This window comes from Hirundo rustica, chromosome 20, assembly GCF_015227805.2.
Source record: "Hirundo rustica isolate bHirRus1 chromosome 20, bHirRus1.pri.v3, whole genome shotgun sequence".
Classification (NCBI taxonomy): domain Eukaryota; kingdom Metazoa; phylum Chordata; class Aves; order Passeriformes; family Hirundinidae; genus Hirundo; species Hirundo rustica.
In genome coordinates, this window is record NC_053469.1 from 3,792,729 (window position 1) to 3,820,297 (window position 27,569).

The 27,569-nt window shown below is 49.0% G+C and overlaps 4 protein-coding genes and 4 non-coding genes across 9 annotated transcripts; 3 read left to right on the forward strand and 5 right to left on the reverse strand.

Moving 5' to 3' along the window:
* Nucleotides 1-287: 287 nt before the first annotated feature.
* On the reverse strand, nt 288-4,131 carry RPL7A (ribosomal protein L7a). Its single transcript, XM_040083050.2, has 8 exons — nt 4,103-4,131; nt 3,427-3,547; nt 3,014-3,163; nt 2,136-2,276; nt 1,776-1,855; nt 1,321-1,451; nt 902-971; nt 288-449 (listed from the first exon to the last, which is right to left on the reverse strand). Exons 1-8 carry the CDS (start codon nt 4,103-4,105, stop codon nt 345-347), a joined length of 801 nt encoding a protein of 266 aa, XP_039938984.1. The 5' UTR covers nt 4,106-4,131; the 3' UTR covers nt 288-344.
* On the reverse strand, nt 1,526-1,599 carry LOC120761918 (small nucleolar RNA SNORD36). The gene has a single exon (XR_005703763.1). It is a non-coding gene; the product is annotated as a small nucleolar RNA SNORD36 (small nucleolar RNA).
* Nucleotides 1,984-2,061, reverse strand: LOC120761924 (small nucleolar RNA SNORD36). Its single transcript, XR_005703769.1, has one exon. It is a non-coding gene; the product is annotated as a small nucleolar RNA SNORD36 (small nucleolar RNA).
* On the reverse strand, nt 2,348-2,412 carry LOC120761926 (small nucleolar RNA SNORD24). Its single transcript, XR_005703771.1, has one exon. It is a non-coding gene; the product is annotated as a small nucleolar RNA SNORD24 (small nucleolar RNA).
* Nucleotides 3,232-3,304, reverse strand: LOC120761925 (small nucleolar RNA SNORD24). The gene has a single exon (XR_005703770.1). It is a non-coding gene; the product is annotated as a small nucleolar RNA SNORD24 (small nucleolar RNA).
* Nucleotides 4,132-4,185: 54 nt separating the features above from the next.
* Nucleotides 4,186-11,069, forward strand: MED22 (mediator complex subunit 22). Of its 2 annotated transcripts, none has more exons than XM_040083053.2 (4): nt 4,186-4,330; nt 4,769-4,849; nt 5,122-5,330; nt 8,788-11,069. In XM_040083053.2, exons 1-4 carry the CDS (start codon nt 4,208-4,210, stop codon nt 8,984-8,986), a joined length of 612 nt encoding a protein of 203 aa, XP_039938987.1. In that variant the 5' UTR covers nt 4,186-4,207; the 3' UTR covers nt 8,987-11,069. The 2 variants fall into 2 exon arrangements, with proteins under 2 accessions (XP_039938987.1, XP_039938988.1); XM_040083054.1 differs by having other exon boundaries at nt 4,191-4,330; nt 8,794-11,069.
* A 478-nt stretch (nt 11,070-11,547) lies between these two features.
* SURF6 (surfeit 6) lies at nt 11,548-14,287 on the forward strand. The gene is made up of 4 exons (XM_040083046.2): nt 11,548-11,705; nt 12,107-12,322; nt 12,913-13,004; nt 13,454-14,287. Exons 1-4 carry the CDS (start codon nt 11,612-11,614, stop codon nt 14,129-14,131), a joined length of 1,080 nt encoding a protein of 359 aa, XP_039938980.1. The 5' UTR covers nt 11,548-11,611; the 3' UTR covers nt 14,132-14,287.
* A 3,555-nt stretch (nt 14,288-17,842) lies between these two features.
* On the forward strand, nt 17,843-25,635 carry GBGT1 (globoside alpha-1,3-N-acetylgalactosaminyltransferase 1 (FORS blood group)). The gene is made up of 9 exons (XM_040083362.2): nt 17,843-17,979; nt 18,061-18,132; nt 18,273-18,317; nt 18,659-18,774; nt 19,530-19,592; nt 20,788-20,838; nt 20,937-20,972; nt 23,218-23,352; nt 24,078-25,635. The coding sequence occupies exons 4-9, from the start codon at nt 18,710-18,712 to the stop codon at nt 24,760-24,762; spliced, it is 1,035 nt and encodes a 344-aa protein (XP_039939296.1). The 5' UTR covers nt 17,843-17,979; nt 18,061-18,132; nt 18,273-18,317; nt 18,659-18,709; the 3' UTR covers nt 24,763-25,635.
* Nucleotides 25,636-27,569: the final 1,934 nt, after the last annotated feature.

Consider the following 27,569-nt stretch of genomic DNA (forward strand, 5'->3'; position numbering starts at 1 on the left):
TGTGGAAAGTTGAAACACTGTGTAATCCACACTGTAACAGTCCTGTGTAAAGACAAATCAAGAGCTGTTTCCAATTTAGATTTGCAAAACCAAGCCAGGCTTAAAGCCCAGCCCTAATTAACTTCAAGATGCCAGAGCATGTGCAGCTGAGCTGCTAGGCTGTGTGCTGAAGAGAAGGGTTATTACATAGGACTAGTAATTAAGGAAAGTTATTCCAAGTGACACAGAAGTACAGCAACACCACTGTGCTACTCCCTGCCTAGAACACTGCCACGAACACAGACCACTGAAACAGCTGGGGTTTATTATTATGTACAGAAAACACGGTGCAATGCAGTACATCCTCAGCCCAGCTTTGTAGCCAGCTCTTTAGCCTTTGCTTTTTCCAGCTTTGCAATGCGAGCCACCGATTTTGGACCCAGGACATTCCCGCCCCAGTGACGACGGATCTGCAAGGAAGGGAGAACAGGTTAGAGACCTCATTCCATCTCTCACTGTGTCACTCAATTCTGCACAAGGGGAAGTGCTCCCTCATTGACCAAGTCCTGCACATTTCAAGCACTGCACAACATTTTGGGGCAGCAAAGAGAAAAGCTTAAAATCTTTCCCAACGAGAGATGTTGGATTCAGTTATCCCATAACTCCTGGATTTGGGATATGGAGTTCAGATAGCAGAAGCTGCTGCACTCTCTACAATCCTTGCCCCATGATTGCTGTTTACTTCTAACCTGGTGACAGCTTTCACATTTTACTCCATCCTCAGGTAAAGAATTTGGGTACACTGTAAGCACACCTAGGTATAACACACTCAAGTATAAACTGATGTCACTATGTCCCATTTCTCCCTTCTGGGAATGTTAACAGCATGCAAAGACAAGGCCAGCAGCACAGAGAATCTTACCTCATCATATCTGTCATTGTAGTTAGTCTTGACAGCCTCCACCAGCTTTGCAAGGGCTCCCTTATCCTCCCTGTTGATGACAGTTTTAATTCCTTTAGAACCTCTATTTAACATTTTCCACAAATATTTTGCCATAGAATTTGAGAGCATCTAGCACCAACTCAGTTTTTCAGGTTAAGCAAAAGCATCACTTGCAAAGGATTAACACTCAGAATCTGCACTGCTTTTAGAATAACCTCCCTTTAGGTAAACCAAAATAAATCTGTACCTTTAGGATTTGATAGAAGCATTATTATCTGAGGTGGTATTTTAATTTTACTACTTCAGAGACCCGTTTGCTACCCACCTGCCCTAGAGCCTGTGCTTAGGGCAGTTTGCTTTCCCCACCAGACAATCAATCGAGCTCCCAGAACACTTACGGGTTAACCTGGGTGAAGGCCACAGAGGTGCAGGTCTTCCTGTGGACCAGTCTGCCCAGCCTGGCTTTGCCCTTGATGATGCAGTAGGGAACCCCCATCTTGCGGCACAGGGCTGGCAGGAAAACCACCAGCTGAAAGGGAAGGGAGTGCTCAGTGACTGAGGGACAGCATCCCTTTGTGCTGGGCGTCAGCCTGGGCTGCAGCAATTGCTCAGTGTTAAAAAGCTCGTTTTGCTCTTCACTGCTCGTTCAGGTGAAGAAATTCAAAACATCATCGCAAAGGCCCAGCCTCACTGTCCAACCAGGACAATTACAGCCATGCACAACCATCCCAGTTCTGGGTAATGTGTATTTTCATGTATTCGCTTTCATGCAGTTTGTCCCAAAATCCATTTTTGCCTTAAAAGCACTTCTGACCCCAGCCTAAGTTACGCAGGTAGTCTGTAACATGCTCACCTCAATGGGGTCTACATCGTGGGCAATAACAACCAGCTGAGCTTTCTTGTTCTCCACCAGAGTTGTGACAGTGTTGATACCTGAAAAACAAGTTCTACATAAGCTTTGAATCCCCTCAGTCCATTCTCAGAGCTCTCTTGCAAGCCCACTCTAATTCCAAAACAAAAACTTTTCACATCAGTGGCACACATTTCATGGACAATCTGCTAAAGCTCAGGGTTAAAAAGCTCGTCTATTTTGCTCTTCACTTTGAGCTCAGGTGAAGAAATTCATAACATCATTGCCATAGCTTGTCCAAGGCTGTCTGGTTGAAGAACCAACTCATCCATCAGTTTTCTCTCAGCTCGGGTACAAAGTTACCTGCTCGAAGGACCGGTGGCCGCTTGGTTGGAACATCTCCCTTCCCTGCAGCTTTCTGCTCAGCTCGAGCCAGCAGCCTCTGCTTCTTCTCCTGCTTATTTTCAGGCCTGTATTTGTGTGCCAGCTTCAGAAGCTGTGTGGCTGGAAGAGAACACCTACTAATTAGCTGCATGACCTGAAAATCTACGCATTGCTCTTTAAAAGTACTGCAGTGCATCAGTGATCTTGGTGGTTGTCATCACGTTTTTTTCACAGCAGAAAGTGATCATCATCTGCACAGTCCAAGAGCACCCTGAGAGCCCCTATTTGCATGCACCTCTGACAGCACTGAGAGCTCCTTTGACTGTCTGGATGAGGAAATGCCAGCAGTTATGGTCAGAGGTGGTGCACTGGCTCTTTTAAAGCAAGGAGCCTCTATGAGGAGGAAATTATTCTACACAGGTGCAAAGTTTTTTGCAAAGATTCATTCACGGAAGACCCCTAGATCCCTGCTTCCTTCAGTGCCAGCCTGTTGGTGTTCTCCCAAAACCTACATTACCACACATGCCTCAAAAAATCTGTTTACACCACCCTGGGTAGCTCTACACCAAGCTGGAAGAATGGAATCACAGTGAAGATTTAATGCAGGGTTTGGGTCAGTAAATGGAGCTTTGGTGTTTCCTAAATCCCTTTTCAGGGTACACAGCAGCGATCCAAGATTTAAGCCAGCAAATTGATTTTGACACCCCCCTGGTCACTGTTTAAGCCTCTCGAACACTTCCACAGACACACCACCCCAGCTTACCTTTGTTAAGGCTCATTTTGGTTTCCTTCCCCTTTTCTAAGGCACATCCCATTTACAACCCAAGCCAAGAGAAGCTTGTGGGGCACATCCTCACCTGTCTGGCGGTCCAGAGCCTGGGTGAACTGGTTGATGGCAGGAGGCACCTTCAGGCGTTTGTAGAGGATGGACCTCTGGCGCTGCAGCCGAATGTAGCGTGGCCATTTCACAAACCGGGTGAGGTCACGCTTGGGCTGGATATCCTGTCCTAAAAAAACACAGCCTTTAGCTCAGGGCTGCCCCAAATCCAGTGCAGCAGCACGAGAACGGCACAGGAGCATCAGTGATCTTGGTGGTGAGGTGTCAGCACGACCACTCAGATAGCAAATATTCTTTCACATCATCTGCGCCTAGTACAAGAACGGCACTGCACAAAGCCTGGAGTGATTTTTAATGCTTATAATTTAGGCATCTGTTCATTGAACAAGAAAAAAATATGGGAGCAACTATCCCAAATATCTACTTACTCACCAATGCCAAAGTTCTTGGGCCTCTTCTCAAAGAGAGGATTGACAACCTTCTTGGCCTCCTGCTTCTTGACTACAGCAGGGGCCGGTGCCACCTTCTTGCCCTTGGCCTTCTTTCCTTTCGGCTGCAAGCAAGAAACACACTCTGCCTTCTTTTGCCTCCAAAACATGCGTGCTTGGAAAAACTACCAGCCCACCCTGGAAATGCATTGATTTTCCTAGGCATTTCACCAGCCTGGCGCCCTCCCATGCCCGCCCTGCTCTTTGAGAGAGAGCAAATCCTTCGCTCTGCAAGGTTTATAAACTACCCCAAGAGAGAAAAGGATTAAAGCAAGCGTGATTATTGTTTCGCCCGGCCTGGCGCTCCCCGAAAGCAGAGAGACCCCCACGACGCATTACTGACCACGGGGATCCGACCTACCCCGAGACCGCCCTGCGGCCTGGCCGGGCTGCCCGAGCCGGCAGCAGCCGCAGGTTCCCGGGCCAGGCGGGCAGGCCCATACGCGGCCTTCCCCCATCACCGCAAACGGGGCACGAAACGCCGCTCCACCGCCTTCCCGGGCAGCCCAGCAGCCTTGCCGCGCTGCCGCGGCCCATCGGCAGCGGCGGATAGACGGCGGGCGGCCCCGGATGGCGGCGGATGGCGCCGGGGCCCCCCCCGCGCCGCCGGCGTCACTCACCATCTTGGGCGGCGGGAGAGAAAGGCGGAGCGGCGCATGCCGGGAGATATCTACGGCGCGCGATGTCTCGCGAGAGCGCGGGGCGGGCCAGGGGAGGGCGCGGCCATGGCGCAGGCACGGGTGCTGCCGCAGAGCAAGGAGACCCTGCTGCAGTCCTACAACAAGCGCCTCAAGGACGATGTCAAGTCCATCATGGATAACTTCACCGAGATCATCAAGACGGCCAAGGTGTGTCTGAGCGGGCCGGCTCCCCACCGCGGGAGCACCGCTGCTGCTAAGCGGAGAAGGGCGGGGGCACGCGAGGAAGAAGGGGCTGTGAGGGGAGAGTAAAGCCCGTGAGAGGAGAGAGGAGGAACTTTGGTAGAATCCCTGAATGTTAAAGGATTTAAAGGGTTCTTAAGGATCGTCTCGTTCCACCTGCCATGGGCAGGGACACCTTCCAGCAGACCAGGTTGCTGCAAGCCTCGTCCAACCTGGCCTTGGACACTGTATGAATTGAACTGTAATTCACATACAGATGTGAATTTCATGTATATAATGTGTGATCTCATTTCACATATATGGGAAATTCACACACATATTCACATACGTATTCCCATATGTTATAGTAGTTGTCTGTTTGAATTTTAAGTATGCACAGGTGGATTTGTGTACTTTTATCTTTAGATCGAGGATGAAACTCAAGTCTCTCGAGCAACTCAGGGTGAACAAGATAACTACGAGATGCATGTCAGAGCTGCAAATATTGTGAGTAGCACTGTGCTGTTCAAACCTTGGGCAGCACATCTTGCAGGGGCTGTTGGGTTCATTTTTGGATCTTTATAACACTCCCGAGGACTGCTGCCAGGAGAGTAACTTCATGTTTGGGGTGGCTGAGGAATGTTGGGTCGGAATTCTGTCAGAGTCCTTGTGTATTGTGGAAGTTTTTATCCAAAGTTTGGGCTGAAGGAGCAGCTTGGGAGATCTTGGAACTGGAGCAAGGCCCTGTACTGATGTGTGATTTTTCTCACTGCTGCAAGGTCCGAGCTGGTGAGTCCCTAATGAAACTTGTGTCCGACCTGAAGCAGTTCTTGATCCTCAATGATTTCCCCTCTGTGAACGAGGCCATCAACCAGCGCAACCAGCAGCTGAGGAGCCTGCAGGAGGAGTGCGACAAGAAGCTGATTGCACTGCGGGATGAGATCTCCATTGACCTGTACGAGCTAGAAGAAGAATATTACTCTTCCAGGTACAAATAGGGCAGTGGACTCTGCCTTACAACTCCAGGCCTTTTTGGGGTAGCTAGTCCAGACCATCAAATAGCCCTTAGAGTACAGGTGTTGAGAATGTTCCCAAAAATTTTCAGTCCTACTTTTAATTAGGTCAAACTCTTTTTCTGCAACTAAAGCAACTGCCTTTTCCTTGTAGATCCCCTACAGGGTATAAATGTCCTGGTGAAGGAGCATCCCAGGTTTGGTAGGTAATTTCCCCAGGATTCTGTTGTAATAATTAGAAAAGAAGATGAATTTCCTTGCGGGAAATCCCTCTGAAGGAGCCTCTGGCTCTCTCCCTACAGAGACCAGCTTGCTGAGCTGGGTCCTGATGTCGGCTGATGTCACCTCACCTTCGTGGTGAGTCCTTTCACAAGTGACCTGGTCACACATTGTGCCTTTTCCTTCACAGTCCGCTGTCCCCAGCTGCCTCCAGTCCTGCTGGGGTCAAGGAAACACAAAGACTTGCTCAGTTTCATTGAATTATGAAGTATTGTGATAGGATTTTCTAAGGAATGATTTATTACCCGTTTGTTTGTGGGATTTTTAACATTTTTTAAAGCCTCTTGTTTAGCAAACAGACTTTAGAGAATTCAGACACTTTATTTTTTTTTTTTTTGTCATGCACTCCAGCACTTCTAGTTAGTAATGCAGTAAATGAAAGCAGAAGAAAACAAATGGTTATCTTGGCTGCACTTTCCACGCTAAGTGAAGTCAGTGCAATAATTCTAGGAATTTTAAACAAACACTTAAATTTAAAAAACCTTACTTAAAATTTTACTGACAAGTTTTTCTATCTTTGCCTTTTCCTTTTTTCTAAGAATGCTGAATGCCTATAACCCCAGCTAAATAGCTCAATATCTTTGAAACTAAGGCCATTGTTTATGAGTAATATATGTATTTTAAGAGTAAAAAGATAATAATATGACACAGCTTAGAGGTAAAAGTTTAGAGCTGTTTTTCAAACTTTATTCCGTTTTTTGAGGAGGTTGTGATGGTCACAAAGTCAAGCTCCTGTGCAGGTGCTGATAGGTCCATGACATAGCAGTGAGCTTATCCAAAGGGATGTGGTGTGGGATGAGAGTGCCCCACGTGTGCCAGGTGTGCTTCCCTCGCCCTGTCCCCAGACTGCCACCACTGTGGCCACTCTCACCTCTGGACTGAGGGGTTCTGGCCATGCTGGCATGGTCTGCTCACCTTCCTGGCCCCAGGTGCCACATAAAGCAGCCCTTGCTGACAGAACTAACATGGGAGCACAAATGGTGTGCATCAGATGGATTTGCCTTCCTGCTCTTTCTTATGGGGCATCAGGTGAGGAAACCTGGCAACTCTGCAGAGCTGTTCTCTTTCACTTTGTTATCATGTAGCACTTGGTCGTTTGCTTTTAGCACTTCTTCCCTTCCTGTGCTCTTTCCTGTCTTTTTCTGCACCAAAGAAATTGTGTCTGTGTAAATACAGAACAGTGATTTATTCAAAGTCCTTTTATAATTAGAATACTACAATATTTTTAATGAAATCTTATTGTCTAATGCAGGGGGAAGGGTTTCTGTTATGTCACAGCCATGTTTCAGTGGCTGTCAACACAACAGCCTGTTTTCCCCCAAAGGGGAGTTCCTTGCTGTCCTGGGAATGCCTCTTCAATTGTAGGGTCAGGTGTTTGCCAGGCTCTTTATGTGCACATGGGGCTTTTGATGAGACCCAAAAGCAGGTCCTTGAAACTAAACCCGAGAGGATTGTCCTGAAGGAATCTTTGCTTCCCTGCCCTGTGATCAAGTAGTGTTGCAGAGCTGTCCCTCTGCACTCAGACTGCCTGGGTGCCTCGGGGGAGTAGTGAGGTCCCTTCCATGCCCCGAGGAGCCCTCCCAGGACACAGCAGCAGGCTGGCCAGTGCTCCTGGGCTGTGCAGAGCTGCTCGCTGACCCTTGAGGAGCGTTAGCTGAGAGGTGGAGCTTAGACTCTGGAACTGTTCTAACTGGGAAAACAGGAGAAGCAGTCATGCTTCTGATGCAGCTGACATGTGGTTAGCAGCTCCCCTGCCGTGATGTGTGGATGCTGTGGTCAGGTTCTCCTGGGAAATTGAGGCCTATGACAGAACAGGTTCAATCCTGGTGGTCTTTGTTAACTGAACCCAGCTCCACTGTGTTGGGGGCTGGTCTTCCAAGGGATTTTACAGAAGCCCCAGATATAAAACCTGTATCCACTGCCTTCTCACTTCTCCTGCAAAGCCAGCTGGGTGATGCTGCCAGAAAAGAGCTCAGCTTGCACCTAGTGCTTTGTGTGCTTGTTCCCCAAAGTGGTAATTGCAAGTCCAGCTTGCCTTCTCTCACCCTAACCCCGAGACCTGCATTTGTGTTCCATTGCTCCCTCCTCTGAGATCACAGGAGCTGTCTTGAGTGTGGGGTTAAATCTCACATGTTTCATGTTTGTGCAATATGAACTGTCTCATATTTCTATACTTAAAATATTTCCCTAAGCATCAGTCCACACATTACAAATGTAAATAAAGCTGCAACAACAAAATCACTTGACCCATTGGGTTTGTTTTTCTCTGAATGCAAGCTGCTTTCTGCTCCAGCACTCACTTTGTCTTGGGTGTCTCTTGTGTGTGCAGCTCCTTCTTCTCTTTGGGATTTGTGTTGGTTTTGTTCCAGTTCCTTCCATGTTTCTTTTTGGTTTTGGCCCTTCCACATTATGTTTTCCTCAGAGTATGGGCAGGAATTAGCCAGTTTAAAAACCCTTTTTTCCCACACTGCTGGTTCATCCAGTGTTGGAATCCAGCCAGCTGCTTTTGGAAGCAATGTTAGCTCAGGCTCTTTGGGAAAAGGCAGGAGCTGTCAGTACTTTCTAATGAGGCTTCAAGGGAAGACCCAAACCTGTGGAGCACTTTTTTGAAAGGGCAGGGATGCAGGTAGGGTTCTTCTTTATTATGACAGGGACAGGCCCCAAACCAATTGTGGCAAGTTTTTTTTTTTTTGCTAAAGTAAAATTTAGAGCAGGATTTCTATTTTTTCCTCACATAGGTTGCAGTCCAATTCCAAGTAAAATAATTGTGGGTAAGGTCCATGTCTCACTCATCAGTAGCAGAACTCGCATATTTGGGGGTGCCAGGACTTCAGCTCAGATTTTTTTTTGAGACTTGGAGTGTCTGGATTAGAATTGAGCCTCTGGTTCATTTTGTAGCCACAGTTCTGTCTCTGAAATTGCCCCAAGCCTCACCAGGCCCAAGAGGTTTTTAGGACCAGCCCTTAAGGGGGGGTGTTTTAGGGAAGGCACAGGATTTAGGATGATTTCATGAACACAGACCTTACATCCAGCATTTATTTGGCCATTTTCTTAATGCTTTGCTTCTGTCTCGCTCCCTCCACCCTCTCCATCCCTCCCCTCCTCTACCGCCACGCCTGCTCTCTCCTCACTGGGGTTGTTTGTTCTGGAAAGCTACAGTCTGTGTGACAGCAATGACCTCCCACTGTGCGAAGCCTACTGGAGACAAGACTTTTCCTCGCTGTCCCCGGAGAGCCTCTCGATGCCTCTGGCAGCTGCCGCAGCGGAGCAGAGCGTTGCCACCTCGCAGAGTTCCACCCCGTCGCACCCCCACCTGAACGGGCACGGGGCGGGCCCCGCCGAGCACTCCTGAAGAGGATCCGCTGCTGCCGGGAGCGGCTCGTCCCGGGATGGCCCCGCCGCGGTTCATCCCGGGATGGTCCTGCCTGGGATGGCCCTACTGCTGTTCATCCCAGGATAGCCCTGCCGCGCTTTATCCCGGGATGTTCCTGCCGCGGTTCGTCCTGGGGTGGCCCTGCCGCGCTTTATCCCGGGATGGTCCTGCCGCGATTCATCCTGGGGTGGCCCTGCTGCGGTTCATCCCAGGATGGTCCTGCCCGGGATGGCCCCACCGTGGTTCATCCCGGGATGGTCCTGCCTGGGATGGCCCTGCTGTGCTTTATCCTGGGATAGCCCTGCTGCGGTTCATCCCGGGATGGTCCTGCCTGGGATGGCCCTGCCGTGCTTTATCCTGGGATAGCCCTGCTGCGGTTCATCCCGGGATGGTCCTGCCTGGGATGGCCCTGCCGTGCTTTATCCTGGGATAGCCCTGCTGCGGTTCATCCCGGGATGGTCCTGCCTGGGATGGCCCTGCCGTGCTTTATCCTGGGATAGCCCTGCTGCGGTTCATCCTGGGATGGTCCTGCCGCATTTTATCCCGGGTTAGCCCTGCTGTGGTTCATCCTGGGATGATCCTGCCGCGGTTCATCCCGGGATGGTCCTGCCACAGTTCATCCCGGGATGGCCGTGCCGCGCTTTATCCCAGGATGATCCTGCCGCATTTTATCCCAGGATGGCGCTGCCACGCTTTATCCGGGGATGGTCCTGCCACGGTTCATCCCGGAATGGTCCTGCCACGGTTCATCCCGGGATGGTCCTGCCGCGGTTCATCCCGGGATGGTCCTGCTGCAGTTCATCCCGGGATGGCCGTGCCGCGCTTTATCCCAGGATGATCCTGCCGCATTTTATCCTGGGATGGCGCTGCCACGCTTTATGCGGGGATGGTCCTGCCACGGTTCATCCCGGAATGGTCCTGCCGCGGTTCATCCCGGGATGGCCCTGCCACGGCACCGCGCTGCTGGAAGTCTTCCTCCTGCTGTGCTGAGCAAGCCGCTCCTGCTGTCGGGAGGAGGCACTGGAGCTGTGCTGGCAGGGTTCTGCTCCCTGCGCGGCTGCAGCGCTTCCTCCACGCCAGGGCCTTGCCAGGAGCGCTCCTGTCCCTTAAGAGATAGAGATGTGTAGACACAAAGTGATTCTCGTTATCAACGAATTAGAGTCAGGTTCGCTTTAACGTGATAGTTACGTGTAGAGTTCTTTAGGAGTCCAGTTTGTTTCCATGTGAGTGTTGGGAGTTGAATTTCTTTGGGATAAACTTGAGCCAAATGTGGGGGCAGTGAGCGTGTTGGGTTTTCACTCTGCTTCCCAGGGTTATTGACATTCTGGCTGCTTTAAAGCTCTCTCAGGATGGCATCTGACAACCTCTGGTCTACTGTAAAGAGTCTTACAGGATTTTTACACATCAGTCTTCATTGTCAAAATGCTTTACAAACTTGAACTCGTGATTTGGAAGGAGAATCCCAGGAGACCCTTATGGAAGAGCATTGTTCCCCCCTTGGAAGAGGAACATGCAGACAGGGATCAGACTGAGGGATCGATGATGGCACTTGCTCAAAGCCACAAAGAGAAGCAGTGTCATGCTTTAATCAGTCCATTCCTTCCTCAGTGTTTACACAAAAATTCCTCTTAATATAGTCTAAGCTAACATGGAGCCACTATTTATGTCGGCTTTTAGTTTTGTCTAATGAAAAAATCTTGAGAGCAGTGAGGGATACTCGGTTACTCTCAGTTTCCTTCCAAAGAAACACATTCGGTGCTTGGTCTGCAGCTGTTCAGCAGCTCAGCACATCTCCTGTGCTTTCCTTTCGTGGTGGCTCTGCCTTGGCTCGAGCTGTGCAGCTGAAGGGGAGATGCCACTGCACTGAACACTGTCACCACAGCTCGGTGTCAGGGGCACCACAGAGCCACCAGTGCATTCCAACAACTGAGCTGAGCTTCCCCAGCTTTCTGCTGTAATGTCTCACTTCTTAGGATGTGAATTTTGCTATTTTTTTTTCTTCCATTCCATTTATTTTTGTAATTAGGCGATTTAATAAAACTGACTGTTTTGTATAATTTTTTAAGGCGTGTGTTTTCGGCCACGAGGCTTTGTGAAAGTGTCACAATATCGGCGTGCACATTCGAGGAGGGGATGAGCATTGTCCTGGAGGCTGTGAATAAAACCCCGCTCCCTGCAGCTGTTCCCGTACAGGGGCTGCAGAAACCACCACCAAACTCGCCCGTGCTCTGGGGACCTCTCCCCCGCGCAGGGGTGAGCTCGGTTTCATCCCCCATAAAGGGGAGGTTTGGCAAAGAAAGGTTTGGGAGCTGCGGCGGAGGCGAACCGGGGGCTGCCTGCGGGGCTCCGGGGAGGTGTCTGGAAAGAACAGGAGGGTCGCAGCTCCCCAGGAGAGCCCCGAGCACCCCGGGTGTGGCCGAGGGACGCCGTGGGTCCGCGCCCAGCCCGCGGCAGCCCGGGCGGGGGCGGCTCCGTGCGCCCGGCGCTGCCGTCACTTCCCGGCCGGCGCGCTCGCTCCATCACTTCCTGCTCCGCCGGGAGGGCACCGAGAGGCTCCCACGCTGCCCGGGGGAGGGGACTGCTCCTCCGGGAGCCGGGGCGGCAATGGCCAGCCTGGCCGCCCAGGACTCCTACCTGCAGGGCTTGGCCAGGAGGGCCGGCGTGCAGCGCGCCCCGGAGTCGCGGAAGAGGAAATTTGGTACTGGCACTGTAACGCTTCGGTTCCGTCCTCTCCGGACGGCGTGTGGGAGGCTGGGCCCGACAGCCGTGCGCCCGCGGGGTGTTTGGCCCGGGGTTGTGCCGGTTTATAACAAAAAAACCACAACCTGCTGAAACACGGAGCTCCCGAACGCGTTGCACGCGTTGTACTGGGAGCCCTGGAAATCAATGGTCTCCATTCGCTGTGGTGATGGATGTGGAGAGCTAGGATTTTGTGGAAGTGTGCGAGGATGTTCGATCTGTTTAAATAAATCCTTAAACGTATAATTTTTCAACATTATGCCATTACGATGCTGGAACTTTAGCTTTCAGTAATAACTGAACGTTACGAGTGGGGATGTAGCGTTGTCCTCTTTTGTGTAATTTCTTTTTGCCTTCTAGTGTCTAAGCCAGGCCAGCCCGAGGATGCTGGCAGACAGGTCAAGAAACAGAAGAAAAAGAAGCCCAGGAAGCAAACTGAGAAGAAGAATGCTTCTACAACCAAACAAGTGGCTTCTAACACCACTAAACCCACTCCAGGACAGAAAGCAGCCCCTCAAGACAGCAAATCATCTCCACAGGCTGCTGCACAGAACAGAAAGGAGAGTTTGGCTCCAGGTAAGAATTCCAGCTTTGCCGTGGTCTGATTAAAGTCATGTGGGCTGAGCTGGCTGCTTTTCACTTGCTTCACACAAATCTAGTTTGGAAAGCCTGAATTGAGAACGTCTTCGCTTATTTCATGTGCCCCAGAAGCTTTTGCCTGCGGACAGGAATTTGTGCCATCACCACTGGGTGGCTCTCTGGAAACGGTGTTTAACTGAACTGCAGAGGTTTTGTACATGGGAGTAACTTCGGGAATTACACGTGGATGCAATCCCTGTCCTGCCAGCTCAGCTTTCCTTTATGACAATGAAAAGCCAGATCACAGAGGAAAGATGTCCGGAGCCTCTCTGTTCCACAGGCTTGGAACTTGTGTTTGGCTTGCCAGGCAGCCCCAGGGCATGCCAGGCCACTGCTGGCAGTGTTGAATGATGAAAGGGGAAATTCTAAAGAAACCAGTGAAATAGAAACTCTGGGTTTGTTTGGATTTTCCGTTCCATTCACAGCATCTAAAGAGTTCCCAGAGTTTTTCCCATAGCTGGAGGAAGTGCTACTGTTTAGCTGGTGCTGCTTTATAAGTATTTTCATTTTCTTGCTCTCATTTTCAGGAAGTAAAAATGAACTGAGTTCCAGTTCTGTTTCTGCAATCAATCTGTTGCGTCAGAGACTCCATGAGAAGATTAAAAAGGCTTCTGGACAGGTATGGGGACTCTGAATGTGTATCCTTATGTGTGTTTATGCACTTGAAATTCTCCCCAGCCTCCCAGGGCATGTGGGGACAGGATCTCACAGGCTCAGGGTTTGAGCTGATTCCATCTCATAAGGAATTGTAGGTATTGCCAGGCGACCTGTGTGTGTTCTGTGGAAAAACCTATGAGAAAATATGGGGTCAGCTTCAAAGAGAACATGCCTTTGGTGATTTTTAGGAAAAACCAAAATGGTGAGAACCTGAAAGGGAAGCAGGCTGTTGAGGGAAAGCAAAGGGTTCGAAATGTTACTGTTAAAGTGTTACTCTAGCAGCTGAGTCACAGCTTCACATCACAGCGTGCTTCATAGGAGGAGATTGAAATCAGGAGCTTGGGGACAGCCCACGTTTAATTCTGCTTTAACCCTTTAAGGCTTTTCATTCATGTCCATCCTTCTCCTTAGGATAATGCCAAAGAGTTAACCCCTGCAGTCCTGGAGAAGAGGCAGCGAAGGAAGTACGAGAGAGAGAGAAAGAAACGCCGGCGAAAGGAGTTGAAGATGAAGGCAAAAATGGAGAAGAAAGAAACTGAGGAGGTACCAGCAGAGCCAGAAAACAAAAAGGAGGAGAGCAAAGCTGAGATTGTCTTCAACAGGGTTGAAGTTCATGAAGAGAATGAGTTGAACAAGATCCAGAAGAAGAAAGAGAAGAGGAAAGCGGTGAAAGGCAATATCACTCCTCTGACAGGCAAGAACTACAAGCAGCTGCTGAGCAGGCTGGAGACCAGGAAGAATAAACTGGAGGAGCTCAAGGAGAAGGACGAGAAGAAAGCTCAGGAGCTGGAGACCAAGATAAAATGGACGAATGCTCTCTATAAGGCGGAAGGGGTGAAGATCCGTGACGACGAGGAGCGTCTGAAGGAGGCCCTGAAGCGCAAGGAGAAGCGCAAAGCCCAGCGCAAGAGGCAGTGGGAGGAACGGACTGTGAGGGTGGTGGAAAAGATGCAGCAGCGGCAGGACAAGCGCCAGAAGAACATCCAGAAGAAGAAGAAGGAGAGGATAGAGAAGAAGAAAGCCAGGGCCAGGAAGAAGGGCCGAGTTCTGCCAGAGGACTTGAAAAAAGCTGGGTTCAAGTGGGAGTGAAGCAGCTGCTCCTGGCATCGGGGTTCCAGGGTGGGGTGTCTGTCACACGGGGCTGTGTCACTGTCCCAGGCTGTGAGGCAGGCACTGCCACAGCTTCCCAGCCTCATCATACTAAAAACACAGTTGTATGTTTGTTAATAAAGTTTTCTATCCTAAAGAAACACCTTCTGGCTGATTTCTGATAGGAATTATTCTTTTTCCAGAGGGGAGATGTGAGTTGCTGTCACTTCCTCTGATGGGCAGCGCAGTGTCTTCTTTGCATGCCCTGGGAATGGGGAAGAGGAAACAAAAAAGCAAAAAGACCAAACATGGGATTCATCTCAACACACAGATACTGCAGATATTGTAAAACCTTTGCTTAATATTGAAAGGAGAGTGCATCTTGGATACATTTATCCTCCCCCCCACAAGAAAACTGGAAATAATTTTCAATTTTAGGTAGTGCTGCTCATATATCTCATAAGTTGTGTTTTATCAGCATTAGGCCAATATAGACATAAACACAAACATGTACAAATGCATGGAGTTATTGTGGAACTAAATTCTTTTTGGATCATCCATAGGACACACTGACTGATCTTGATGGTAGAAGGATTGGCTCCAAGTCTGTCTATGGCAATAATAAAAAATGAGGCAGAAAAAGAAATTCTGGCAACCACAGGTGCCTGCAAGGGTTTCTCTGTGCCGTTCATCGGTGCAAAATTATATTTGGTCATTACCAATTTTGTCTTTTATCGTTGTTTATACAAAAATACAAATGGAAACTTGAGCAGATGTTTGCCCAGCTCAGGAGGGAAAGTACAGCCTGGCTGCTGGCAATTCAGCCTGGGGAAGATTGGTGGGAACAATCCATCCAGAAAATAAAACAACTCTGCCCCTGAGATCAGTCAAACCTTGCTGACGCTCTCCTGATCTTGGTTGACTGATTGAACTGATTATTTGTACTGATCTCAAAGATGTTATAAATTGAGTCCAGCTGAATTCTCGATTCTCTTGATCTGGTGCTTTGGAAGAAGCTCTTTTTTTGCCTCATCAGGAAAGCTGATGGATGTGCAGTGAGGGAAATGCAGGCTGTGCCGTGCAGTGCTTCCCAGCCGGATCCCTGCCAGAGCCCAGGTAACTCCATGGCGCAGCTGTAATCTGAGACTCAGCAGAGCCAGGAGCCTGAGCAGTGGATTTGTGCCGAGTTCCTGGCCAAGCCTCAGGTGTGACTGAGCATTTGTGTCACAGGAGCTAAAGGCAGCCTGTTCCACGCTGGAGTCCGGCAAGGAAACATCTCCTCAGGCACAGATGGAGCTCTCCCCACGGATATCTTTTCTTTCTTCACGTTCTGAACAACCCCGCACTCACAGCTCGCCACTTCAGTTGTAGAAATCTGAAATGCGCGTTTGGAAATCTGAAATAGTTGCTCTGCAAAGAATATTTTCCATGGAGCTGTCTACAAGTGAGGTATTTATCGGCTGTCCAGAATGCTTTCCAAGCAGGGCTTGAAGATAAAGTAGTGCTTTGTTCTGGGAGGTCAAACAAGTTCATTTGGGAGTAATAGAGTGACTTTGAGCCATATCCCTTTTAAAAAAACTCTCTGAACAAATTCAAGGAACCTGAGTAACTATTAAAAATGCTTTAGCTGTGATTTCTATTTGGTTGGAGATTCTTCCATCAGCTGCAACCTCATCTATTTCATTTTTGTTTGTATTCATGGTAAACTGTAAATGAGTTGAGGTAAATCTCAGTGAGGTGGTTTTTAGACACAAAAGTTGTTTCAGTCTCAATGGGCTCCAGTGCTCTGGTTTGTACCACAGAAAATAAGGGGTGAATGCATCAGCTGCGCTCCTAATGATGTAATATTTCAAAATATGTGTATTCCTCTTCCTGAGGGATTAGATGTTTACTTTGTAAAAGACACATGGAAGTACTCTATACCCATTACAACAGCTGAAACCGCACTAAAATAACCAAACACCCACATCTTTTTTTCATTCTGTGTTAGTTTTACTGCCCAGTTTGAGGATAACTATTAGTCCCCTCTCTTCTCTCTGTTCTCGATCCTCCGTCCTTCCCCATCACCCAAATTCTGAGCTCTCAGCCTCTGTATGCCACGGAGATACGAGCATGGGTCATGTGCAGAAAATGGGAATCCCCAGGAGGCTGTGCAAAGTGGGGCTGTTTGTCTGCTCCTTTATGCTTCGGGTGGAAATGCTGAGAGGATATTTATGCAATTGGAAAGTGGCATCGAGCTGGGAGGGGCTGCAAGCCCCAGGGAACACAGCACTCAGTCAGGCCTTGATGTTTTAGAAAAACAAATAGCCTGAAAATTGAGTCTGTTTTCATGAAGTACAAGGTTTTATTTGCCTCAGACCTGGCTGGGAGGGGTTCCGTAGAAAACACATGGATTGCACTTGGCCACAGGCTGAATGTCATCCCTGCTCTGTGTCCTTGCAAAGCGGGCAAATGTCCTGTGGGAATGTATGAACTGTGACAGCTTTTCAGTTTTGGGGGATAATCCAGCTTTACTTTGTACTGCTGAGGGCTCAGCAGGAGAATTTGGGTTGCTTTGACACCGATTTCACGAGAATGGGCTGATTAGAGAGAGTCCAGTCAGAACTGACGGAAATAATCCCAGATCTTGAAGTTAGAAAATTAACCAGAAAAATTGAAGGAGGCCACAGAAGAGAAGAGGGGAGGAAACATCAGAGCCTTCAGGTGTGGAAAGGGAGAGCGCCCACACCTGAACAGCAGCAAGTGAGATCCTGGTTGGAAATCTGGAAGCCTGCTGGTGAGATGGGCTTTCCTACCTGCTCTGTGTGCAGCCACCTCTCAAAGAATGGCTGAAAAACAACTGCTTGAGCCCCCCTCTGCACATTTGTCTGCTTTGCATGGGCTGGAAGCATCGAGCACAAGGTAAGGAACGTGGCACTGACAAATCCTGGTGTCGGCGCAGCAGCTCGCATGACACAACTGGCACAGGAATGAGCTAAAACTGGTCAAAACACAGAAGAGCTGCTAGAGGGGGGAGGCTGTTTGTACTTCTCTCTGTGTTTGTGGATCTGCAGCATTTTTAGGCCAGAATCCGGAACTGCTCAGCAGGAATCCATGAAGGCTTTACATGGTGGAAGGCCTTAAGACATATATATATATATATATATATATATATATATATATATATATATATATATATATATATATATATATATATATATATATTTATATTTATATTTATATTTATATAGATGCACACGCACATATATGTGTGTGCATATATAGTCAGTCATTATTCTAAAGTAGGATTTTTTGATGCTTCCTGTGAAAGCTAATTAGATTGCCTCAAAGGAAAATGAGGGAGAAGCACCAGAGAGGATTTCTGTGTGACTATTTGCTTCAGTAAAGCAAATTAAAAAACTTTTTGCCGCTTGTCTTTTTTCAGCCAAAGAAATTAAAGCAGGAAAATCACTCCAGCCTCTTCAGATCCATTGGCACTATCCTACGCCTTACCAAGGGCCAATAATGACCTCTGGGATTACTTCAGCACCCTCCAAGAAGCACCATGTACCAGTTGCTCCCATTAGTATAAATGCTAAATGCATCTCCCTATAAATCTTTGATAAACAGCCTCTTTCTCGCTGTGGTTTGGGGTTTTTTGGTGGTAGGTTGTGGTTTTTTTCTTTTCTTTTTTTTTCTCCTGCAGGCTCCAATCACATTACAGAAAGCAGAAAGCTCTAACTGGAAATTATCCTGGTTCTCCAGCCAGCCTGGAAGAGCACAGCGGAGGGCTGGGTCCTGGAACAGCAGCAGCGAAATGAAAACACAGGAGCCTGATCCACAGCTGCCCGCTTCTGTCCTCGCTGAAGGTAATAACGAAAGGAATAATAATTAACGCGCTCGCAGCTCCTTTGGAGGCCCCATGCAAATGCATTTTGTGTTCGTCACAGGGACCAAAGTTCACCCTGTGGGCACCTCTGCTTCCCTGTGAGCAGAAGAAAAGATTGATTTGAGCTTTTAAGGTGAGGCTGCTGGGCTCGGGGAGAGTTGATTTCCGTGGCTGTTGTAGAGGAAATGATTTCTTTGGCTTAATCTTTACCCGGCATTAGGATTGCGAAACGTTTCTTTGGCGGTCTCACAGCTCAGTTTACCTTTCCTGCAGGCACCTTGGCAGGGAGTGCCTCTGGCGGGGAGTGGGCTGCGAAAGGTGAGTTTATCAGCTCAGGCGATAACTGTGTTAGCTCTCTGATAGAGCTGGGCTGGGTGGCTTGACTCAATCGCAAAGGGTGCGTGCTCGAGGTGAACGAATGGACTGGACAGAAAGTGGAAGCGAATCAGAAAGGCTCCCCCAGGCTAACCCTCGAGCTGGGGTTAAAGCTCCCTGAAAGGGAGAACTTGCTCAGACACATTTCAGCCTGACGCCTTCCGTTACTATCGCTGCAGAAAAACCGAAAGGGAAACTAGCAAGAAGCTTCATCCTCCTCCGAGAAAATGATCGGTTTCTCTCAGAGTTAGGTACTTACAGCCCTTTATGCTTGCTCTTTGCAGAGTGAGAGCTGCTGGAATTCAGAAGTCGCCCTTCCTTCTCCTCTAGAAGATATGATTTCCAGGAAGGTGCTGCTGGGATCTCTTCTCTGCCTGGGTGTGGTTGCTGCACTTGTCTGGTAAGCATCTGCTGGCCAGCTCGGTCGTACCTGAAGCATCCCGTGTAGATCCCGCGGGAAAATTCAGAGAACACAAAAATAAAGGCTGTGCTTTTTATGGGGAGCCCCCGTTGGAGCTGTAAGAGAGAACAGCAATTTGTGTAATAGATAAAGGAGCACTGGTAGAGGGAGAAAGCCCTAAGGGAAAGAGTTAAAAAGAGCAACTGAGTGCAAATCGGGCTGCTAACACCATAGGACTCACAAACAAGTGCTTAAGTATCAAATATTCCAGTTACATTTAACAGAGGTGATTATCAGTCTCTTCAAACAGTCCCAACTCATTTTAGTGCCAGCAGGTACAGCTTTGTAACCATCAGACGTCACTGCTTTCAAACACTGAGAATTTGTAACTGAATATTCTGACAGCTGGGCATAGCTTATAGATTCTGCGGAGCAAACTCAAACATCGTTGGAAGGGAATCTGAGCTAAGGCATATCTGTTAAGTAGTAAAATATTAATTATTAAATTATTAACAGTTATCCCATATAGATGATGTTGCAGTTTTCTGTACTTTCACCTTGTGGATATCTGCATCTTGCCTCAGCAGCAGGACATGGTGCAAAAATGTGAACACAGCACATCCTACACTAATTAATAAAGTAGACATGGAGTTAGCCAGAGTTACCTCTCAAAATCTTTCCCAGGTGATCTTGGAAAATCCTAGGAAGGTTTCCTTCAATATTTCCCGTCTTAAAACATTTCTTTGCTCTCACAGGGCTATGGCTGGGCGTGGAAAAGTGCACTACCTGCCCTACTACCTTCCTTGCCCTGAAATCTTGTAAGTATTTTGGTTTGTGTCTAATGAGTAACGCAGGTCGTTGTTTCAGCCCTGCTCTTCACTGACAACACAAACGGTGATTAACAAGTGGCTTGTTCTTTATTTATGAAGCTGTAATTAGTCACTCTGTTATAACAAAAGGCTAACAATGCTGTTTGGACCTGCCTGCCCTGCAGGACAGCTCTGGGCCTGCACAGGTGAGGGAGGTTTTGTTTGTTGTGAGTCACAGAGCCCAGGACTGAAAAAGTGAATGCAACTTCCTTACCAGGGTGTAATCGCACACCTGCACACGCACAACTGTGCTTTGAGGATCCACTCACTGGACAGAGACACCTAAACCAGAGAGGTGACAGGAGCAGGCACAGGAGGAGCTCTGGCACAGCCAGGAATAACCCCCAGCTCTCATCATGCTCCTGTTCTTCCCTCTGTCGTCTGTGCTCTCCCCTCACTCCATGGATGTATTTTTTTGTGTCCTGGCAGCACCTGAGCTCTGGATCTGAGCAAACGAAGGGGAGCTGCTCCTGAGCTTCCTTGCACGCTGCAAACTGCTCTACCTGACCCGGCCTGGGTGCCAAGAGCTCCTCCAGAGCTGCACAGGAGAGAATTCACACAGTCACACTGTGCAGGGGCCGGGGACACGGCCCCAGTGACCTCCTCCCTGCCACATTGCACCACAGCTGGGACAGGACAAGCCATGGCTTTCCCCATGACCTGCTGTTCCTGTGAAAACAAAACCAAACCGTGCAAATAGAGGGGAAAAAAAGGGTTTCATGGAGGTATTTCTGACTATTCCAGCCATTCCAAACCATTGTGTCTGGTCAGGTGCTTATTTCTCTGAATGCTGTTGGAAATGTGATGATTCCAGGTGGTTCAGGAACGAACCAGGAACAGTTTTGCAGGGCATGGAGCTCGTACATGACCACTGCTGACAGTCCCACGTGGATTCTGACCCCTGGACCCTGGTTTCCCCACAGCCTGGGGCTGTCCCTGTTGTGTTGTGTGTTCTGTCCCAGAGCTGGCAGCCCTGGAGGCGTGTGCAGGTGATGCCCAACCCTGGGCCAGGCAGGGCCGTGTCCACAGCAGCTGCAGCTGGATTTGGACAGCTCTCAGTGCAGCAGCAGGTCCTGAAGCCAAATTTGGTTGATATTTTAAGAAAAGCATAACAGTGCCTTTCTTTTCCCACCCCATCACGCAGCTCCATGAAACTCCAATATACAGAAGAGAAGCTAATCCAGCTTTTCCCCCAGTAAGTACTGGCTTTTGATCTCCTGACCTTTAAACTGCTGCTCCCCTCTTCCAGGCATATCCATGTATTATTCAACGGACATTTCTTCCTTTTTACAGATTATTTTATCAGCAGCCAAGAGTGCTGGCGCCAAAGTAAGTCTCTTTGTTTGAACTTTGTTTCTGCCGAGTTTGGTCCGGGCACTTTGCAGCACTCGCAGCTCCAGAGTCCTGGGGCACGCTGAGCAGGACATTGTTCCATGAGAACCCAACCACAGGGGCGTGCCAGCAGCTGCCTGGGCTGCTCTGAGGCTGGGTTTGGTTACTGCACACTTATTAACACACTTACTGTTAATTCCCAGTAATTACATTAGCGCACACACGCTCTGTCGTGGCCAGGAACCCTTTTTGGGGTGGGAGATCTGTAACATCTGTAAGTGGGAAATAACTTCTGGAGCTGTGCTTTAGATGAAACCGGCTCTGGGAGAGCTTTGAACCCGCTTCAGGGCAAAATAAAGCAGGTGCTCTGTGTGGCCTTCAGCAAACACAGACAAACCTCTGAGACACGGCCGAAGCAGGGAGTTTGGGGGAAGATTTGGGACAGCAGCACTAAGAAGTGGCTTGGACAAACTCTGTGTGCAGCTCAGGTTGTCACAGCCTCCTCTGGCCCTGCTCCTGAGACCTGACTTTTACCTGGAGCAGTTCCTCTTCAACAGCCACGTTCTTTTGCACGTTAACAAACACGTCCTGTTGGTACACATACACAAATATAATATATAATGTATAATGTATAATGTATAATGTATAATGTATAATATAGAATGTATAATGTATAATATATACTATATTATATGTTATATTATGTATATTGTATATTATATTTTATGTATTTTGTATAATTTTTTAATATATTTTATATATATATATATATATCCTGAATATGCAGGGGAAATAATATAATATAAATATATAAATTTATACAAAATATATTATATATTATATTATATATTATATTATATCATGTTATGTTATATAATATATTATATATATTATATTATATTATATTATATTATATTATATTATATTATATTATATTATATTAATTTCCCCTGCATATTCAGGATGTGCTCAGCCTGAATATTTCTTCCATATTGGGATAAATTTCTGTGCTAACCCAGCTGGTATATGCGAGGGGAGAATCTTGAAGCTTTTCATGCCCTGTGTCTGCTGGAGGGAGTTCACTGGCTCTGAGAGGATGACCATGACCATGACTCAATGGGAAACCCAGGGCACCTCTTTAAAATGAAATTAAAAAAAAAAAAAAAAAAAAAAAAGGATAATCAACCCAGAAACAGAACAGATCAGTAAGTACATTTTCCCCAGCCCAAATTCTTCTTCCTGTGTAATTTAATCTTTCAGTCACGTGCGTTGCTGTAGGAAGGAGTCGAGCTGTTATTCCTGTACCCTTCTCAGACTGAAAGTATCAGATCGGGCTGGAGGATCTGCCTGGATCTGCTGCCAGAGGCACCAGGCTGCTCCCCACAGCTCTCCCTGCTGGGTTCTGGGGCTGTTGTCCCTCGCAGCTGTGTCGGGTGGGAGCCTGGCAGCCCCCAGGGGTGCCCACATGCTGTGTGTGACAAATTTCATTAGCAGAGGGCTCCAGCTCCTGCTCTGGGGTGAATGTGAGCAGGCTGGGGTGAATTCCGCCATAAATGACATCTCCTTTTAAAATCAAAAAGGTAAGAATGAAACACTGAAAACCAAGCAGCGAATCGAAACAGCAGTGCAGAATCAGACTCTGCTGCATTTATATTCAGTATTTCCACTTCCCTCACAGGAGATTAAGGATTTTTTTTCTAACTTTTTTACACATTTGAATGCTGCCTCCCATACAGCATTTTAAATTATATCTGAATGTGTTGGAGCTATATATAAGTACTGGAAAAATAAGCTGTCATGCTGCAAGCTGTGTTTTAATAACACGGGAATGGGGTATATTTTTATAGTAATTTTCATATTATTATTCCTTGTGTTTTAATCTGCCTGTAGCAATCTGCATCAGGCTGATAGCAAATAGGCACAGCTTCCCGTTCTGAGAGTTCAGTGGCCATTAAACTCTCCTCAGCAGAAAAGTCCTTAAATGAGATTTTAGCAGATCCTCAGGTTTTTGCTGATGCGTTAAAGTGCTTAATTTCAGCCCAGGAATTGAAATGTCCATGCTCTGTAACCTCAAATAAGAGTGCAGGGAGAAAATATCTGAGGCTAATACCCTCCATGGCGAATTAGAGCTGATTCACACTCCCTTCTAGCTGCCTTTTTCATGCTTCTGCCCCTTTACTGGCCTGGAAACCGACAGGAACTGTTCCATCTCGTTAACATTTCTGGTTTTTGCCCCCTCCAGGCGCCAGGATGTGCTGACAGTCACACCATGGCTGGCCCCCATCGTCTGGGAAGGCACCTTCGATCCTGAGGTCCTGGACAGTGCCTACAGACCCCTGAACCTCACCATAGGGGTGACAGCCTTCGCTGTTGGGAAGTAAGGGAAGCACTCAGTGGATGTTCGTTCTGGGGGTGATGCCCTTCCTCTGTGGAAAGAGGATTTTGGCTTTCATTTTCCTGAAATCTGTCCCAGTTTATAGGGGGGGTGTTGTGCCCGTGTAGTGTGCCTGTAACCCCACAAACCCACGGGATGGCAACACTTGGGGTACCTGAGGTGTGGGCGGTAATTTCTGAGAATTAGCAGGGGGTTTGGGAATTAGAGCTGGTGAAAATGGGGATAATCCACTTATTCCTCGTCCTCCACTACTCCTGTTGCGCGTGTGGTGTGTGGATTCCTGCAGTGAGAAGCAGCGAGCTCTCCTCACTCCTTGTCTTGCGTTCCCTAATGTGAATGCCCTTCGTCATCCACCACGCATCCCCTTGGAACCCCAGAACGGTTTGGGTTGGAAGGGACCTTAAAATTCATCTCCTTCCACCCCCTGCCATGGGCAGGGACGCTTCCACTAGACCAGGCTGCGTCAGCCTGTCCTTGGACACTTCCAGGGATGGGGCAGCCACAGCTTCTCGGGGCAAACCATGCCAGGACCTCCCCACCCTCACAGGGAGGAATCCCTTCCTCAGAGCTGATCTAACCCCACCCTCCTTCAGCTGGAGGCCGTTCCCCTCTTGCTCTCCCACTCCACGCCCTTGCAAAAAGCCCCTCTCCACAGCGCAGCCCTCCTCGTCCCCGCCGCGCTCCCCACGGGCCGCGTCTCCGCGCAGGTACACGAGGTTCGTGCGTCGCTTCCTGGAGTCGGCGGAGCAGCATTTCCTGCGCGGGTACCGGGTGAACTACTACATCTTCACAGACAGCCCCCGGAGCATTCCCCGAGCCCGGCTGCGCCCGGGGCGCCGCCTGCTCACCGTGCCCATCCGCAAGTACTCCAGCTGGCAGGAGATCTCCATGCGCAGGATGGAGGCCATCAACCGGCACGTGGCCGAGGTGAGCCGTCGGGAGGTGCGGTACCTCTTCTGCCTGGACGTCGACATGGTGTTCCACAACCCCTGGGGCCCCGAGACCCTGGGGGACACGGTGGCAGCCATCCACCCCGGCTACTTCGACGTGCCGCGAGAGCAGTTCCCTTACGAGAGGAGGAGCTCCTCGGCAGCCTACATCCCCGAGGGAGAGGGGGATTTCTACTACGGAGGAGCCGTGTTCGGGGGCTCGGTGGAGAAAGTCTACGAGTTCACCAAGACCTGCCACATGACCATCCTGGCAGACAAAGCCAACGGGATCATGGCAGCCTGGCAGGAGGAGAGTCACCTCAACAGGCACTTCCTGTCCCACAAACCCTCCAAGGTGCTTTCTCCAGAGTATATATGGGATGACAGGAAGCCGAAGCCCCCCGAAATCCGGCTCGTACGTTTTTCCACCGTGGATAAGGACTACAAAGAGATCCGAAACTGAGCATCTGATCCCTGCAGAGAGATCCTCCACGCAACCAAAGCCTCCAAAATTAATTCCTGCAGAATGCGCCCCACCGTGGATTTTTGGTCCTGGTAGGAGCAAACTGGGATAGTTTGTGTGGATAGTTCCTCTGGAGAGAAGAGTCTAAATGCATCTCAGAAGCAGCAGTCAAAGTGCAGGTGAGACTGAAAAGGTTTCTGGATTCCCACTCTTTGTAAATACGTTCTGCTTGAGGCTGTAGCACACAAAAAAGCATCCAAAAGGCCAATCCATGCACGTCGAGTGTTTTCCTGAGGCCTGGTGGAAACTTAACAAGATCAAAACGGCATTTGACGTTCCCGTGGAGAAGAAGACCTTGGGTTTTGGTAAAGACCTTTTCACCTTAGAAAAAGAGAACATTGCAGGGCAATAATTTTTTTCCTGCATTGTGATTTAAACTAACACCTTTTGTCAGAATCAGGAGGAAACCTGCACTCTGAGCACGTCATCCCTGACTGCTGTGCAGCAAGATTCCTTGGACCTTCTCAGCAGGGAGCTGGTGCCAGGCATTGCCAATAAGAGCCCTGGTCTGACAGGACAAACTGTGTGAACTCACCTGGCAGTTATCTCCCAAATCCAGCCTGTGCTTTGGAGACCCGAGTTTAGACAGAACTGGCACAGCTCAGAGCAGGCTGAACTTCTTCGGGTTTATTTCAATCGCAGATGTGCTCTGAACCTTTTCCCTGGGTCGCACGTCTCCGTGGATCATGTAATCTTTTCCAACACAGAAAATCTGGTCTTGAGATGTTCACGTTCCCCTCCATCGCTTCAGCCCTTTCCAATTTTTCCAAGCTCTGCGAAATAAATTGGCGAGAAGCTGCCGGGGCTGACAGCACGAGCTGACGCCTTTCCAGCAAACGCGGTGATTTCATCCCGTAACGAAACGCTCTGGTGGGGCTGGGAGTTCACAGAGCTGGGAGCGGGCTGGGGTTAACATTTTCTCTCCTTGGACGTGCTGAGGGGCTGAACCAGGCGTTTAGAGCCTGACAGCTCCCTCGGGTGAGCAGGGGGAGCAGCCCCGGCTGCGGCTGGCAGCTGAGGTCGCAGCACGGCGCTGCCTGTGCCACCTCCCTTGTCACAGCCATAAACATCATCTCCCCCCGCCACCGAAGGGCTGAGCACGGCAGCGCTCAGCGGGGAGAGGAGGAGCGGGGTGAAAGGGTGAACGGGCTGTTTCTAAGGGAACAGCTCAGGGGAAAAAAAAAAAAATAGGAAAGGGAAAAAAAAAACCAAAAAAGCTCATTTGGCAGAGAGAGGAAAAAAGGGAAAATAGGGAAGAGGTGCCTGACTGTTCCTGCTTCTCCTCACATGAGAAAATTGCTGTATGGCAGCGAATCAAGTATTCAAAGCTTTAGGGCCCCGCCACTGATTGCAGATGACTTAACGAGCCATTTCAGTGCTGTGAGCAGGCTGGAAATGGCACTTGCCACTGTCATTGCAGGCATTTCATCTTCCACGAGACTAATTAGAAAAGCTTTCACGGACCCGTAATATAGATAAGGTACCTGAAATACCTCCAGCCCCAAAGCCCCAGTGGCAGCTGGGTTGGCTGATTCATGCTTAATCCAGCAAAGGGTCTTTATTGCATTTTCTGCAGGCTGTCCTTAGTGATGTGGCGCAGGAGGAAGATGCCCCTTTACATAACTAAACCAGAACTGAAACCCCTGCCACGTGTGTTGGGTAACCAGGCACCTCATCTAAGCCAAAATGGTGAGGAAAAATACTTATCCAAATATTTCCAGGAAGACAAATTTCCAACCGGCCCAGGATTAATACTGCCTGCTTCTTATTTGTTAAAGAGTTAGTGCCTCAAGGCTGTGCTGAAACTGGGCTCTCATTATGCTAATTATACATATCTGCATATGGATTCTTTAGCAGCCAGAAGGATCTATCCTGTCTGCTCTGCACAGGACAAGCCAGATAATTTTATCTCCTGGTGTCAGTACGTGGCTGGGCTGGGCTAGACCTCGCAGAAAAGCATTCAGATTCCAAGAAAAACATGAAGTTCCATGGCAGCCACAAATCCGTAGATCAGCTGCGCCAATGGCCAATTCCCCCTTATGCCTTAATTCTGCTGGAAATTGCTCTGGGTTTGCAGCCACAGGGCTTCGTTCTGCCGTGTTAATTATTGAATTCCTGTGCAGGAACTCATAAATCCTCAGCGAGAGGAAGCTCTGCAGCGCAGGTGACGGGTGATGGAGGGTGGTCTGTGTTTCTGGGGGTACCTGTTTGGAAAAATATTGTGAAGGGCTTGGTCTGAGCTCTGCATCCGAGCTGCCTTTTGGCCAAATCCTCAGCCCTCTGATTGACACCGTAATGGCCTGGTTTGTGCTGTGCCAAACGTGTTTATTTTCCTGGCAGGCCCGCAGCTTCTCCCCAGGGGAATGGCTTGTGTCGTGTGACACGGTTCTGCTCCACAGGGCTGTGGTTTGGAGCGGTACCTACAATCTCCCGGTGCCTCCAGGGAGCGGGAGAATGTCTGCAGAAAAAAAAAACCGAAACCAAACCACAGTGCTGTGTGGGAGATGCTCCCTGAATCAGCTCGTGCTCTCCACTAATTAATGAACGGCTGGACTTCTGTTGTCATCTCCTGCTGATTAATCCCCTTCCCCCAGCAGCAGCAGCGAGCTTTCCTTCTCCCGGTTTGGATTGTGTGCGCTGTGGGGGCTGCAGCAGGACCTGCTTTCTGCTGTGCCTTCCCCACCCACGCCCGGTGCGCGGTGGGGAAACTGAGGCACACGGCGGGAAGGCAGCACAGTGTCACTCCT